Consider the following 16,282-nt stretch of genomic DNA (forward strand, 5'->3'; position numbering starts at 1 on the left):
ATGGTCTTTACAAGTCAGGAAAGTTTCATCCTAATGGAGGTCTGACACTGGCAGATGAACAAAAGCACATCCATTTTGAATGGTGTGAAGAAATGCTGGTTAGATTCAGTGAAAGCAAGTCTAGACCAGTTTCTGACATTGTTACTGGTGATGAAACCTGATTTACCAATTTGATCCACAGAGTGTCAGTGGACAGTATGGATTTTTTTCCTGGTGAAAATCCACCAACAAAAGTGAAGCAGCCCTGAAGTGTTATGAAGAAAATGGTGGCAGCTTTCACCTCCAAAAGTAAAGGAACAGGTTGCAACTGTTCCTCTGGTAGAACAGAGGACTGTTACCTGGTGATTGTTTTAAGAAAATACAGTAATCAGAACGATTTTATGTTTCTTAATTTTTGTGTATCTCAAAACTTTTGTTTTCTTTCTCTTTCTCTCTCTCTCTCTCTATATATATATATATTTTTTTTTTTTTCTGGAGACAGGTTTCACTTTGTTGCCCTCAGTAGAGTGTGCCTCATAGCTTACAGCAACCTCAAACTCTTGGGATCAGGAGATCATCTTACTTCAGTCTCCCAAGTAGCTGGGACTATAGGTCTGCACCTAAACACCTGGCTAGCTTTTCTATTTGTAGTAGAGATAGGGTCTCACTGTTGCTCAGGCTGGTCTTGAACTCCTGAGCTTAGGCGATCCATCTGCCTCGGACTCCCGATCATTACAGGCATGAGTCACCACGCCCAACCTTGTAGTATCTCTTGTATACTTACAACACATCTTTAATTGAGCATGTTAATCTATATGTGCCTTAGAAATAGTCAATTGGCTTTTTAGATTTATAATGTAGTGTGGATTCAGGCTTGGTGCCTGTAGTTCAGTGATTAGGGCGCCTGCCACATACCTGGAGCTGGCAGGTTCAAACCCAGCCCAGGCCTGCCGAATAACAATGACCACAACAACAACAACAACAACAACAACAAAAATAGCAGGGCATTGTGGTGGCTACCTATAGTCTAAGCCACTTGGGAGGCTGAGGCAGATTCAGTACCTGCTGTTCCTAACATACTTCAGAGTCTTGCATGAGTTCAATTTTCGTATCAGTTTTTAAAATTTAATTAAACAGGGGGCTGGTTCACTGTCCCTCAGACCGTTAGAGAGCCGGACTATAGTTTAAAAAAAAAACTATGAACAAATTCCTATGCACACTGCACGTATCTTACTTTGAAGTAAAAAAACAAAACGGGAACAAATACAATCACACCGCCTCATGTGGCCTGCAGGCCGCAGTTTGAGGACACCTGGTCTAGATAGTCACAGTGCAGTGCTCTGAGCCCTATAGCAAGTGGTTACTATATTACTGGATAGCAAAAGTCTGAAACAAATTTGATCAGGGTGGGAAAATTGTCTTTGAGACTTTATATGTTTTGTTTCGTCTTAACTATCCAGTCCAACTTTAGCCAAAATAACCCTCTTTTTGTTAAAAATCTGATAAGCTGTGCTCAGTGCCATGTTTTCCCAGATCTTGGAATGGCTGGTGCCTTCTTGTCACTTATGTCTCTTCTGTTCAAATGTCCTCTTCAGAGAAACCTTTCCAAGGGTCTCCTGGACAGCGTTCATGCATATAGTCTGTAAGCCTGAACCATAGCACTCTAAGCCAGGCATCCTCAAACTTTTTAAACAGGGGGCCAATTCATTGTCCCTCAGACAGTTGGAGAGCCGGACTTTAGTTAAAAAAAAAAACAACTATGAACAAATTCCTATGCACACTGCACATGTCTTATTTTGAAGTAAAAAAACAAAATGGGAACAAATACAATCACACTGCCTCATGTGGCCCGCGGGCCGCAGTTTGAGGACCCCTGCTCTAAGCCATGAGCATCTCTTATCTGGCCATCTCTGTGACCTCCCTAGGGTTTTAAGGGTTCACTCATAGTGTTAGGCATTTGTTTGTATCTATATTTCACATTATTATTTTTTTTTTAAGTTTGGGGCTATTGAAAAATTGAATTTTTTTCCTTTAGAAATTATTTGGCTTTAAGGAAATTCCCATTTATGATTGGCTTGGTTTCTTGGCAGTCATTGGCATACTTGGGAGTTTTTGTGATTTGAGGAGAAAACCTAATTTTCAAAATTTCCAGGTGTAATTGTTTATGAATACTGAATTTAACAATGAGTGTAGTTGCCATGAGGTTATTTTTTAAATATTTAATTAAATATTTATTCCTTCCACCTTTGTAATGTTCCTTTTGCACTGTGGAACTTTTTTTTTTCCCTTTATTTCTGGCCTCAAACTTTGCACAGCCCCTGAAAATCTCATCACCCACAAGCATTATTTTTATGGTGCTAATGAAGAAAGTGGCCTTGCCTATAGTGCATTCTTCATATAGCTGGCTGGATGATCTTCACTTGTAAACCCGATCATGCTTAAAACTTTCCAAGTCGGGCAGTGCCTGTGGCTCAGTGAGTGGGGCACCAGCCCCATATACCGAGGGTGGTGGATTCAAACCCAGACCTAGCCAAACTGCAACAAAAAAATAGCCGGGCATTGGGGGGCGGGCGCCTGTAGTCCCAGCTACTTGGGAGGCTCAGGCAAGAGAATTGCCTAAGCCCAAGAGCTGGAGGTTGCTGTGAGCTGTGATGCCACGGCACTCTACCGAGGGTGAAAAAGTGAGACTCTGTCTCTAAAAAAAAAAAAAACTTTCAAAGTTTTTTTTTTTTTTCGTAGAGACAGAGTCTCACTTTACCACCTTCGGTAGAGTGCCATGATGTCACAGGACTCACAGCAACCTCTAGCTCTTGGGCTTCTGTGATTCTCCTGCCTCAGCCTCCCGAGCAGCTGTGACTACAAGCGCCCGCCACAACGCTCGGCTATTTTTTGGTTGCAGTTCAGCCGGGGCTGGGTTTGAACCCACCACCCTCGGTATATGGGCCAGCGCCCTACTCACTGAGCCACAGGCACCACCCACTTTCAAAGTCTTATCCTACTTAGAACGAAACCTAAGATCTTTACTATGGCTTAGGAGGACTTGTACAGTGACCTCTCAGGCCTCATCTCCCTCTTGTAACCACTCTCAGGCCCTGCTGGCTTTTATTTCCCTGTCTTGCAACATGCCAAGCTTATTCCTGCAATAGGGCTTTGGACTTACTGTTCCCTCTGCCTGGAATGTGCTACCCCCAGGTAACTATAAGTTTGTCTCATTGTATCACTCAGCTCTAATGTCCCTGTGAAAGAAGTCTTCCCACACCACCCTATTTAAAATAGCCCTTCCTTAATGACATAGCCTGTTTTATTATCTTATTGTCACATATCAGAATCTGTACTTAGGTTGATTTTAAACTGTCCTTATCACTTTGTTATCCCTTAGATTGAAAGCTGCTTGAGAGCAGAGATTTTACTTGGTTCATATTCACCTCTTAATATATTTCCAGAGCTTTAACACAGGGCCTGGCACGTAGTCTTCAGAAGATTTTTAATTATTTATTTATTTTTGAAACAGTCTGTTGGTCACCCTGGGTAGAGTGCTATGGCATCATAGCTCACAGCAACCTCAAACTCCTGGGCTCAAGTGATTCTATGGTCTCAGCCTCCTAATTAGTCCACAATGCCTGGCTGTTTTTAGAAATGGGGGTCTTGTTCTTGTTCAGGCTGGTCTCGAGCTCCTGAGCTCTCATGGGTTCAAGACCAGACTGCACAAGAGGAAGACCTGGTCTCTAAAAAAAAAAATAATAGTAGCTGGACATTGTGGTGGGCTCCTATAGTCCCAGCTGCTTGGGAGGCTGAGGCAGGAGGAGGTTTCAGCCCAGGAGTTTGAGGTTGCTATGAGTTGTGATGTTATGGCACTCTACCCAGGGTGACAGAGTGAGACTGTCTCACAAAAAAGAAAAAAAAGAATAAACTTAAAAAATACAAACACTTGTTGTGGCGGGCGCCTGTAGTCCCAGCTGCTCGGGAGGCTGAGGCAAGAGAATCGCGTAAGCCCAAGAGTTAAGAGGTTGCTGTGAGCCGTGTGACGCCATGGCACTCTACCCGAGGGCGGTACAGTGAGACTCTGTCTCTACAAAAAAAAAAAAATACAAACACTTGAATCATAAAGGGGTTTAGAAATTCCCTTATCCTACCTCACCCAAGGGGAGCAAGCATGAGTCTCCTTTTCAAAAAATACTAATTTTGGACTGGGCGCCTGTAGTTCAGCGGCTAGGGCGCTGGCCACATACACTGTGGCTGGCTGGTTTGAACCCGTCCCAGGCCTGCCAAACAACAACAGCTACAACAAAAAAATAGCTGGGTATTATGGCCTGTACCTGTAGTTCCAGCTACTTGGGAGGCAAGAGAATTGCTTAAGCCCAAGATTTTGAGGTTGCTGTGAGCTATGATGCCACGGGACTCCACTAAGGGCGACATAATGAGACTGTCTCAAAAAAAAAAAAAATTAATTTTGGCTATCTTTGCAGCAATAAGCCTGAAATTGAGTGATTTACCACATGGTGAAAGTCAGAGGAAAAATTCAGTTTCCACTATCTGAACACTATGTATCTCCTATAATTAGATCTACATCCTTTTTTTGTTGTGTCTTTTAACATACGAGGGTAGAAGAGGGGGCTCCCTCTTGAAATGAGTCAAGAAATAAAAGAGTCATAGTTTAAAAATGGAGAAGTGTCATCTGTTCTAAAGCAACCAACGAGACAAAGGTATACAGACCCTGGGAAATACCCAGTTCCCACACCTCAAAGGGGTATGTTGCACAGGTCCCAGGTTCTCCTCTAGCCACTTCCTATTTCTTTGGTATTGTTAGAAGGCAAGATTCAGTTACTGGGTATTGAGGGAGAGGGGAGAGAGGACAGTGGCTCAGGTGTTTCCTACAAGTACAGAGTTGAGTAAAGATTTAAACTTAAAATTGTCACTTTTTAAAATACTTTAAATGGGCAGCGCCTGTGGCTCAGTGGGTAGGGCACTGGCCCCATATACTGAGGGTGGCAGGTTCAAACCCGGCCCCGGCCAAACTGCAACAAAAAAATAGCTGGCCGTTGTGGTGGGCGTCTGTAGTCCCAGCTACTTCGGAGGCTGAGGCAAGAGAATTGCTTAAGCCCAGGATTTGAAAGCTGCTGTGAGCTGTGTGACACCACAGCACTCTACCGAGGGCGATAAAGTGAGACTCTTGTCTCTACAAAAAAAATAAATAAAAAATGAAAATAAAATACTTGAAAATAAACAAATCAAACTCCATCCTGTGCTGTACACAGCCCTTTTGACTCCCTGACATTGATTTGAGGGAAGAAGAGAAGGTTGTCAATGTTGAAAGGGCTTCCTCACTTTTTTCCGCTGCTTAAGGGTTTGGCTTTCCCCTTGGGTACTGTGCTGTTAGGCTCAGAGGCTTCAGTAGCCCCAGGGCCAGGCAGGGTGCTGCAAAGAAGTTCCCATTGGACATCTGACTTTGGGGTACTTGCAAGATATGGCTCAAGAAATCCTGCAGGTCAGCAGGGGGAGAATCTGGGGTGGATCTTAGTCACCCACTGGTGCCTGGGATCCCAGAAGCAAATGGGATGTGATAAGGTACTCTGGATTCTATAATGTCATAACACCTTTCCTTCCATCAGTGCAAAGTAGGTGATCTTGAGGTCCAACATGCTTACCTCTTTCCAAAAGTCTTCAGCAGGATGCAGCCTATTATATTCAGCACAATATCTGGCACTGTTAGGTTCCCGGTTTATTTCAAACCTCCTACAACCCAACAAGAGGATAGTTCCTTAGTAAATCGGGTTAATGGGGTTTTAATGTAATAGTTTGAAAAGTTTATTGGTAGTTTCATATTCTACATAGCAACTGACTTTAATATACTATCATTTCCTTGAGTTTTGGTGTAGTAACAAAGTGAAACACCATGTCTGACAATTATGTTTGTGGATATAACCCTAGAAAAAGTGCTACATACCTCACTGCTAAATATCACTAGAGTCACCTTTGAAGTGCTCCCCTTGGAAAGCTGTGCACCAATGCCAGAGCCTAGTCCACCCTTGGAAGCAGGTAGGAGGGTGTTTGCCTATTTGAGGAGTAAGAAGCCTAGTTTGGCTGGAGTGCTGTAAAGTGTGTGTGTAGGGCAGAGTCATGGGATAAGGTTGAATGCTGTAGGGCTTTGTAGGTCATGTGCTGAATTTAGCCTTTGCTCTGGGTGAGAGAGGAAACCACTGGAGATTTTTTTTTTTTTTTAATGAGACAGGGCCTTTGTTGCCTGGGTAGAGTGTAGTGGTGTCATAGCTTACAGCAACCTTACACTCCTGGGCTCAAGTGATCCTCTTGATGCAGCTTCTGAGTAGCTAGGACTACAGGTGTGTGCACCACTATGCCCCACTAAGTTTTCTATTTTTGTAGAGACAGGGTCTCATTCTTGGTCTGGCTGATTTTGAACTGAGCTCAAGTGATCCACCACGGCCTCCCAGGGTGCTAGGATTATACCTGTGAGCCACTGTGTTCAGCCCATTGGAGAGTTTTGAACAGAGGTGAGACAAAATATGTTTACCAAGGTCACTCTGGTTTCTGTGTTTAAAAAAAGCTTGAAGAGGGATAGGAAGGAAGTTAGGTAGGCTACTGTTGCAGTGGCCCTGGTGAGAAACAGTAGTGGCTTGAGCCAAAGTGGTGAGACCTAATTAATTCTGGATATTTAGAAGTTAAAGCACCATTGCATTTACTGCCAGACTAGATGTGGAGTATGAAACAAGATGTGTTCAAGGGAAGCTGTAAGATTTTTTAGCTTGTGTGGAAGGTTGGATAGACTCAACATTAACTGAGGTGAGGAAGTCTGTGGGAGGAGCTTCAGGGGTCAAACTCGGTTTAGGACAGGTTAAGTTTGAGATTATATGCGTGAGCCATGATGCCTATAATCTTAGCACTCTGGGAGGCCGAGCCAGGTAGATAGCTTGAGCTCAGGAGCCTGAGACCGGCCTGAACAAAAGTGAGACCCCATGTCTAGTAAAACAGAAAAAAGTAGCTGGGTATGGTGGCGAGTGCCTGTAGACTCAGCTACTTGGGAGGCTGAGGCAAGAGGATTGCTTGAGCCCAAGAGTTTGAGGTTGCTGTGAGTTGTGACACCTCAGCACTCTAGTGAGAGCAACAAAATGAGACTCCTTCTCAAAAAAAAAAAAAGTTTGAGACACCCACGGAGGGATGTGGAGTAACATGTGAAAATATATAAATCTGGAGCTCAAGGTAGGCGTTCAGACTGGAGATCTAGGTCTGGGATTCATCAGTGTATAGGTAGTGTTTAAAGCCATGAGTTGGGGTGGTATGTCCATGGAGTGACAGCAGGCAGATAAAAGGTCCAAGGATTGAGCCCATAGGCTGGCAACAGTAGGAGGTCAGGAGATGAGGGACCAGTGGTGGAGTTCTGGAAGGAGTGCCTGGGGGATAGGAGGAGATTTAGGGGAGTGTGCTGTCCTAGACATAGGTGTTTAAGGCAGAGGGACATTCAAAGATTCTCTTTTTTGAGACAGTCTCACTTTGTCACCCTTGGTAGAGTGCCGTGTCATCATAGCTCACAGCAACCTCAAACTCTTTGGCTCAAGTGATCCCCTTGCCTCAGTTGTACTATTTTTAGTAGAGACGGTAGGGGGAGAGGGGGTCCTTACTTTTGCTTAAGCTGGTCTTGAACTCATGAGCTCAAGCCATCCGGAGTCTTGACCTCCCAGAGTGTTAATATTACGGATGTGAACCATTGTGACTAGCTGACACTCAAAGATTCTTGCATAGTGTCCTTCCTCTCTCTCTTTGTTTTAGAGACAGTCTCACTTTATCGCCTTCAGTAGAGTGCTGTAGCGTCACAGCTCACAGCAACCTCCAACTTCTGGGCTTAGGTGATTCTCTTGGTTCAGCCTCCCGAGTAGCTGGGACTACAGGTGCCCACCACAACGCCTGGCTATTTTTTTGTTGCAGTTGGGCCAGGGTCTGGATTCAAACCCGCCACCCTCAGTACATGGGGCCGGCGCCCTACCCACTAAGCCACAGGCACTGCCCGTCCCCCTTTCTCTCTCCTAGTTATATTTGGAAAATGTGAAATCATGATGCAATTCCACCATGTTGTTGAGCTAGAAAGCCATCATTCCAGCTATGTGTGGGAGTCTAGGAACCACAGGTGGAGTCAGATATGCAGTGTAAATTTCCTGAGCTCTGTTCAAACCCTGGGGACAGACATTGTATTGGAGAAGGGTTTCTCTAAGACACAACATGGCCTGATTGCCTGGCTAGAGAGATCTGGGTGTGCATCCAAGCACTGTAAGCCTCAGTTTCCCCATCTGTAAAATTGAACCCTAATCAAAACCTCTTCCTTGGTGCATTTTATTAGGATTCAAAGAGAAACTGCTGGAGAAATGCTCAGCCTGACCCAGAAACTTACCAAGGTCTCCATTCCATACTTGTGAATGACCCTGTGGATCAACAGGCCTCTGCAGTGGCTTTTCATCGTGCAGTGCGTTAGAGCCCCAGAGGGACACCCCTGTGCAGATCCACTCCCATTTCTTGCCTGCCACCAATGAGACACAACTCTTGTCATTCCAAGAAATCTCAATTTCTTTATTGTTTGACTCAACATTTTTTTAAAACTTTTTTTTTTTTTCTGAAACGTTCTTGTTATGAGCCTTTTGTTTTGTTCTCATTAAATGCACTCGACCCAAAATTGGTTTGGCATATCGAAAAGGAGACCAAGGGAGGAACTCAGGGCATAGGGGGTAGGGGGCCAAATGGACAGAGAAATAAAGGATGAGAGAAGAGAGGAACACAGATGGCTAGAAAGACATGGGGAAAGGGAGGCAGAGACACAAGAGAAAGGGAAGGCAAGGGAAACCCAGAAGAAATAAAATTTGGAGAAAAAGAATTAACAAGATTCAGGAGCAAATAAATTCAGCAGCCCAAGGAAGGGCGTAGGTGAGAAAACCCAAGACCCATCTCTGTACCGTCCCAGCTGGGGTGGGGCATCAAGGCACCGGGTCTGGTTGGGTGGGAGGGACACCTGGGCTTTTCGGGTGGCTTTGCACTGGACTGCAGTGGTGCCCAGCCCCACCAGGGGGCCCTGCACCCAGCTCTGAGGCCCTTGGAATCCACCTTGGCAATTCCAGCTGGAATGGGAACCAACAGACGGCTATACCCTCTCTCCCTGTGATTGTCTGCATCCTGGAGAGATAGAAGGAGGGCTGGGCAGGCAGAGGAAGCAGGGTTTCCTGCCCATTTTCAGTTCTCTGGGAACTCTTACAGCCCTCCTGGTGTCAGTGGCAGCCTCAGGCTATAGCTGGGCTTTGGCCAGCTCCTCCACCTGCCCTTCACAGATTTCCACCTGCCCTGCCACACCACAGAGCTGCCTCCTGCCTTCCTCAGAGCTGTCTGGCGAGACTGTCCCTGCCCTGACTTCTCCCATCTAGAATTCATCCACGATCTTTCTTTAGTCAAGTGGGTTACACCTTCCTATCAGAAAAAGCTGGAGATGGAACCCAAACCTGCCTTTTCCCCACCTCTTCCCTTACATGGGACAAACCATCATCTTTGGTCTGACCCCTTCTCCCCTAATTGATGGGGACAAGCCAGCCCAGGCTCCCCAGAGGAAGGGAGGGGCTTTCTAGCAGCAAAAAGGGTCCCTTCAGCCACCTATCTGTCCCCTTTCCCCAGTTCCTTTCTAGAGCCCCCACCCCCCAACCCAACAAAGTTCATGGCAGCAGGCTGAGACCCAAAGATGTTTGAAAACTCATGGCACTTGTGAGAAAAGAGGGAGGGGCAAAAGAGACAGGGAGAGGTCAGAGTAGAAGTGGACCCCTGGGGACATGGCAATGAAGGGGCTGGGCTAATGTGGCAAGAGAACTATGCTACCCCCAGAGTGGAAGTCAGAGTTTTGGGAAGGCCAGATGACTAGCTGGAGAGGTGGGTGGGAGAGGTACTCAGGAGATATCCTGAGCCTGGGGCTTCCAGTCTGGGGGTTAGGGTGGAACGTGCAGGGTGTTCTGACCCCACGCCCTGGCACCTGGCTTTGCCTCCCCTGCAGGAGGGTGGAAGGTTAGGAAGGTGATCTCTCACCTTTGTCCCCTTCTCCCCCAGAGAAAAGACAACCTTACCACTCCCAACTTCAGCCATCTCACCATTAAGCCCTGCTGCCCTTCACTGTCCCAGCTCCCTGTTTTCCTTCCCCCATCAACCTCTCTAGATGGTAATTTAGCCCCTTCTTCCCTTAGAGTCCCAGAAACGATGTAAAAGAAATAGGAACTCAAAGGGACAGTGCGGCCATCTTGGCAAAAGCATCTTTGGGTGTGAGGGTGTCTCCCCTGGACTGGTGGGAGGGGAGGAGACAGGCCTCTGGTCCTGGGACAGGCAGTGAGGTACACACCCCAGGAGGGCCAATGATGCCGGGGGCAGGAAAGAAAGGGACAGAAATGGTGCCAGAAAGGAAATGGGTTCTTTGTTTTGCTGTTGCATCTAGATTTTGTTTTCTGTCTCTGGAGTGTAAAAAGCTGCTCTGGCGGTCTGCCCACCCCGCTGGAGCCAGGGATGCGCACGTACAAGAAGTCCTGGCTGCCAGGGTGGCAGTGCCGCTCTGCTCCCAAGGAAAGCCCGGGCTGCAGGCTCCCCGTGGCTTCAAGTGATAAGATTTTTTTCTTTCTTTTTTTGTCTTTTTTTTTTCTTTTCCATTTTGTTGAATTATTTACAGCAATGGGGGAGGGAGAGGAGAGAGAAAGGGGCAATAGGGCCCCTAGGGAAAGATCCAAGCCCAGGACCCACTCCCCAGGGAGATCCAGATCCAAAATCTGTTCCCCAAATAGCCAAGCCCACAGGACTGGGAACTGCCCAAATATGGCCACCCCTGTGGGCTCGGGGCCCTGCGGGGAGTTGTGCTTCATCAGGAGTCGCCCCAAGGGAGGGGGTCATTGGGTGCACTCTTGGAGGGCTGAGGGGCAGCCTTGCTTGGGAGGCAGGGACCAAGAGCGAGGGGGAAGGAGCTTCAGAAAGTTGGGCCTTAAACCACCAGCCACAACTGCCCATTTAGTGCAGGAGAAACCTGTTTATCCCACCTCATCCTATCTCACTGCTCCCTTGCAGTGCAGTTGGCAGCCTTCCTGGCTGTGGAGAAGAGCAGCTGACAGGTTTGATCCAGTGTGTGGAGGGGCTTTGGCAACTTCAGAAGCTGCCCCTCCCTGCCCAGGGAAACTAAACCTCTCACTTCCCTATAGGGGATAGGAAGCATGAAGTGGGGAATCAAGTGGGCTGCACCCTTCCAGGTTCTCCCTCCTTACTCCACTGGGGACCTCTGGACTCCTCCTCACTGCACTTCCCCCAAATAGAGCTGGTGTATGTGGCTGGTGGAAAACCCTGTCTGTGAACCCGGGTACCTCAGGCCCCCAGGTCAGAACCCCCTGTGTAGGGACAGTAGGGCCCATGGCTAAGGGGTACCTGGAGAGAGTGGCCCACCAGCCACTACCTCCATCATCAGTCTTCCTCTCCCACCAGAACCCTACCCAGGATTCCCTCCCTGGCCTGGGCCACCAGCCCCCAGTCTATGAGGTCCCCTCAGAGGCTGGTGACCAGCTGCATCTGCCCGTCGCCATCGGGCCCTGGCCCCTCGAGGCCTGGGGCTGCCAGGTAGCCCTCATGGCTAGGCCGCCGCACCTGGTAGTAGCCCTGTAGTGGGTTCCGGGCCACCAGGGCTGGTGGACGCGAGGTGTAGTAGATTTCAGGGGGCCCAGGAGGCGCAGGTGGGGGTGGGGGCAAGGCCTCACTGGGCCCCTCAGGGCTGCTGTCCGGGTAGGAGGGCGAGTCCCGCAGGTTGGCCCCGCTGGCATAGAGGGAGTCCCGGCCTGGAGGGGAGGAGAGGGGCCGGCTGGTGGCACCATCCTCTGCTGTGCAGCTCTCCGACTCATCCAGATCACTCTGGTACAGCACCGACTGGGCCCGGGGCAGCAGCAGAGGCTCCTCCAGGGCTTTATAGAGAAGTTCAATCTCCGCCCGGTCAGCACCCCCGGGACCGCCTGCCTCTTCCTCACCATTGCCCCCTGGCACAGGCGGCACTGGTGGCTCAGGTGGCGGAGGGCCCTTGGCTCCACTGCTGCTCCCCCGCAGGTTGTTGTGCACCAGCTCAGAGATGATCATCTTCTCGAAGGCAGCGGCGTCTGCCAGGTTCCGACCGCGGGGTGGCTCAGGGGCCCCATCCCCTGGAGGGAAATCCCCACTTCTCAAGGAGTAGCTGTTGTTGAAGTTGCCGTTCAGAGGCAGGGTGTCCATGCCACAGGCTTCTCGGCCTCCCAGGGGGTGTTCTGAGGGACAGAAAGGGCTAGTCAGGATGATGAGAAGACCTGGCTGCACTGGGGGGTAGTGGGTGGGGTGCGGTCCACGTGGAGAAGGGGAGCTCCACTGAATCTGGTTTTCCCTGTCTTCTGGGGACTCTGTCTCAAAAAAGAAAAAAAAGGAATGTGAGACCAGAGTCTCACTATGTACGGCGGCGTCACAGCTCAAAGCAACCTCAAACTCTTGGGCTTAAGTGATTCTCTTGCCTCAGCCTCCCAAGTAGCTGGGACTACAGTGCCCGCCATATTTTTTTGTTAAAGTTGTCATTGTTTTTAGCAGGCCCTGACTGGGTTCAAACCTGCCAGCCCTGGTGTATGTGGGGGCCAGCGCCCTAACCACTGAGCTATGGGCACCAAGTCTCACATTCCTTTTCTTCTTCACTAGCGGTGGGGACACCAGCCCAGTAGCAGATTGATGGAAGGAGGGAGTGGTAAGCACTAGTTCAGCTGGGGTACCCCCCACACCAGATGGGCATTTAAAATCTCAGCAGTGAGAGGAGGCCTGGGCCACCAGATCCATTTCTTCTGCTCAGACCCTCACGACCTTCATTTTCCACCTGAAGGTCCAAACTCAACCAACAGCATCTATCTAGACAAGCCAGAGACTGCATATGGGGGTGAGGGGACATCCTAAGTCCTTCTTGTCCCTTAGTGAGACCATCTGAGAAGGCTACTATCTTGTTCCTCTCCCAGCCTTGGCAATGTTACCAGGAAAGGGTCACACTTACTGGGTTCTCGGTAGCTTCCTGCAGGTGCCAAGCCAGGAGAGAAAAGAGAGAAAGGGAGAGTTAGCTTAGAATTCCAAATCTAGGCTCCAGTTCTGGGGGCACGCGATGCCTGAAATGGAAAGCTGCTGGACACTAAACTCACACTTCCTGACTTGGGACATCTTCCCGGTGGGGGGGTCTCACCTGGAGAATTGAAGACAGGGGGCGAGGAGGGGTTGAAGCCCACTGACTCGGCGATGAGGGTATTATAGGGGCTGGTGCCTCCTCGGGGCTGCAGCACAGGGTTGGTCAGCAGGTGGTTCCCCATGGTACCTGCTTAAGGGATCAGTGGTCACTAGGTGGCCTGTAGACATAGGCCCAGGAGCCCTGAGTGACTACAGCCAGAGGCAGAGACATAGTCTCACCTCGGTTCAAGGTGGGGGTGCTGTTGATGTCGCCTGCCATGAAGGAGGACTCTGTCTGTTTTCTCACGGTGTCGTTCCACATCCTCCTGATTCGGCTCTGGGGATACAGCCCAAATGTAAGGGGGTCCTTGGGCCATTCCCCCGCTTGCCCTGGGACCTTTCTGAGATCACTTGCCTCATCAGCCCCACAGAGACCCGGGCTGAGCATTCCCCTGCCCCTCAGGCTCTCAGTCCCGGGAAGCCCTGCCCAGCTTGTACCTGGGTTCCTGTGTAGTAGCGGGTGTTGCTGCGCATGGCTGAAGTCTTGAGGGAGCCGTGAGTGCCCCCGGGTGGGGAGCGGATGCAGCAGTAGGAGTGACGCAGGCACTTGCTGTACTCCTTGTGCACCTGAGTGGCAACGAGGACCTGAGTGGCCGCTCACGGGGATGCTGGCCTCTCGGTGATCCAGCCGCCCACAGGGCTGATCAGAAGAGAGATAGCCCCCAGAGTCCAAAATTCCCCACTTCAGTGACTGGTCGGCCATCAAAACCTGGTTGTCACCTGTCCCCCAGCACATAACTGCTGAGGCTGGCTCTTTTCTCACTCTGTCCATCTTCTTCCCTACCTCCACTGATAGTTTCTCATTCACAAAGAACTTCAGTGAGCATCCGCTATGCTTAGGCTTTGGGGACAGGACAGAACAGACATGAATCTTTACCTCTTGAGCGTGTAACATTGCAATACAAATGTTACATGGGATGTCTGATGGGGTTAGGTGCTGGGAGAAAACAATGGTTAGGAAGAGGGTTCATTAGTCAGTGCTAATGGGGGTGCAAGAGAGGTGTGACTTTAAAAAGATGAGGGATGGCTCTGCGCTTATAGCTCAGTTGTTACAAGGCTGTGGGTTCAGCCTTGGTGTTACACCGTGGCAGTTTACCAAGGGCAACATAGTGAGACTCTGTCTTGGGAAAAAAAAAAAAAAAAACAATCAGGGAAAGATGACAGTCCCCAACCTTTCTGGCACCATGGACTGATTTCATGGAAGACAATTTTTCCATGGACAAGGGAAGAGGGGCCTTAGATTCTCATAAGAAGCTGCAACCTGGATCCCTCACATGCAAAGTAGGGTTAGCATTCCTATGAGAATCTAATGCTGCTACTGGTATGACAGGAGGCAAAGCCCAGGTGATGCTGTGAGCAATGGGGAGTGGCTGTCAAGATAGAGAAGGCTAACAGACCATGGACTGGTACCAGTCTGTGGCCTGGGGGTTAGGGACTACAGGAGAAAGAGACATTTTGACTAAGACCCCAAAGAAATAAGGCAGAGGACCCTGAGGCTGGCTCTTTTGGCTATCCCCTGTGGCTATCTGGGGAAGAGAAAGGCCAGACCCTGAGGAGGATCCACACCTAGGTGTCTGAGAGTACAGAAGTGAGAGAAGGGGAGCTGAGGGCCCAGATCGGACCGTATGGGCCTGGGTGTCCCTGTAAGGACGTTGCTGAAACGGTGTATGAGATGAGGGCTGTGTAAGGATATTGCCTTTGCCTCTGTGTCCAAGGGGGGCGCCCAGACAATTTAGGGCAGAGCAGGGACATGGTCCATCTTTCCTACAACCAGAATCCTTCTGATAGCCACCTCTGCTATCACCCTGCTTTAAACCTTACCCACATCCTCCCCGGTCAGCAAGTGCTTGACCACAGCCTTCACTGCCTCTAAGACCAAGTCTGTAAATGCCACAGCTCTGTCTCCTCCCTCTTCTCCACCTTTCCCTGCTAGATGCCTCTTTTGTGTATAGATTTTGGTAAGATTCAGATTTTAACATGTTTATTTAAAAACGAATCTTTTCATCACTACAAAATTCACAATTGAACATAGGAAATGTTCACTTAGGGCGCCCAAAGTCCTGTCCCTTCTGCAAGGCCTGTCTGATACATGGCCCTTGTCGTGGCAAGGGCACCCTGTCCCTATCCCACTCTCCATCCTCTAGGCTACCATCTCTGGCTTTTTGCCAGAACCCTTTTACCCATGGCTAAATCTTCTCTGACCCTGAGCCAGAGCTCCCTTTCCAGCAGCCACAAGTCCCCTCATAAGAGGCTAGCACCTGCAGCACATGCTGAGGGCTCAAGGGAGCATCTGAGGTTCCCTTCACCCTTACCTCCCTCAGCTAAGTGCTTAGACAATGTCTCTAAGAGAGGCATGGCCTAGGCCCATGCCCTAACCTTACCTTCTTTTGTAAGGCGCAGTGAAAGACGAAGATGAAGACCCCCTGGAAGGCGTTGAAGGTGGTGAAGAGATAGGCCATGACCACAGATTCCTTGTTGATGAATAGCAGCCCGAAAGCCCAAGTGAGACCCAGCAGGAAGAGCAATGCGATGGCCCCCAGGGCCCAAGATCTGGTGTGGGGGACAGACATGTCAGAGCACCCACCCACCCAAGGAGATGACCTCAACAGTCCTGTTTGCCTCTGTATGGAGCAAGGGGTCCTGTCTGCACTGACCCGGCCTGGGGTTGAGGGGGAAAGATACTAGGTTAAGGGTTTTGTGAATATTGGTCATTCCCCTGCCAGCTTCATTATTATTATTTTGAGACAGAGTTTCACTATGTCGCCCTCAGTAGAGGGCTGTAAAATCACAGCTCACAGCAACCTCAAACTCTTGGGCTCAAGCAATTCTCTTGCCTCAGCCTCTCAAGTAGCTGGGACTGCAGGCTCCTGCCACAATGCCTGGCTCAGCTTCATTATTTTTTGTTACATTTCAGATCATTTAACCTACATTTTTTTTTTTTTTTTGCCTATTTCTCCTTAAGTTGCCCTGAAATGGACTCCCCTTTTGAATTTAGCTTCACCCAACACAATTATGCCCCCCAAACCACAGG

At 49.1% G+C, this 16,282-nt stretch overlaps 1 protein-coding gene across 4 annotated transcripts in view; it reads right to left on the bottom strand.

Annotated features, from left to right (window-relative positions):
- Nucleotides 1-11,274: 11,274 nt before the first annotated feature.
- Nucleotides 11,275-16,282, bottom strand: part of ADGRL1 (adhesion G protein-coupled receptor L1) — a 47,770-nt gene continuing 42,762 nt past the window's right edge. For 2 of the 4 annotated variants that reach the window (XM_053586595.1, XM_053586598.1), the window contains 6 exons: nucleotides 15,633-15,801; nucleotides 13,690-13,818; nucleotides 13,432-13,528; nucleotides 13,211-13,342; nucleotides 13,028-13,045; nucleotides 11,275-12,269 (listed from right to left, as the gene is read on the bottom strand). In XM_053586595.1, coding sequence (XP_053442570.1) covers nucleotides 11,527-12,269; nucleotides 13,028-13,045; nucleotides 13,211-13,342; nucleotides 13,432-13,528; nucleotides 13,690-13,818; nucleotides 15,633-15,801 — 1,288 coding nt within the window. In that variant the 3' untranslated portion in view covers nucleotides 11,275-11,526. The remainder of the gene's footprint in view (nucleotides 12,270-13,027; nucleotides 13,046-13,210; nucleotides 13,343-13,431; nucleotides 13,529-13,689; nucleotides 13,819-15,632; nucleotides 15,802-16,282) is intronic. The other 2 variants (XM_053586597.1, XM_053586596.1) reach the window with 2 other exon arrangements.

Source organism: Nycticebus coucang, chromosome 3, assembly GCF_027406575.1.
Source record: "Nycticebus coucang isolate mNycCou1 chromosome 3, mNycCou1.pri, whole genome shotgun sequence".
In the NCBI taxonomy this organism is placed as follows: domain Eukaryota; kingdom Metazoa; phylum Chordata; class Mammalia; order Primates; family Lorisidae; genus Nycticebus; species Nycticebus coucang.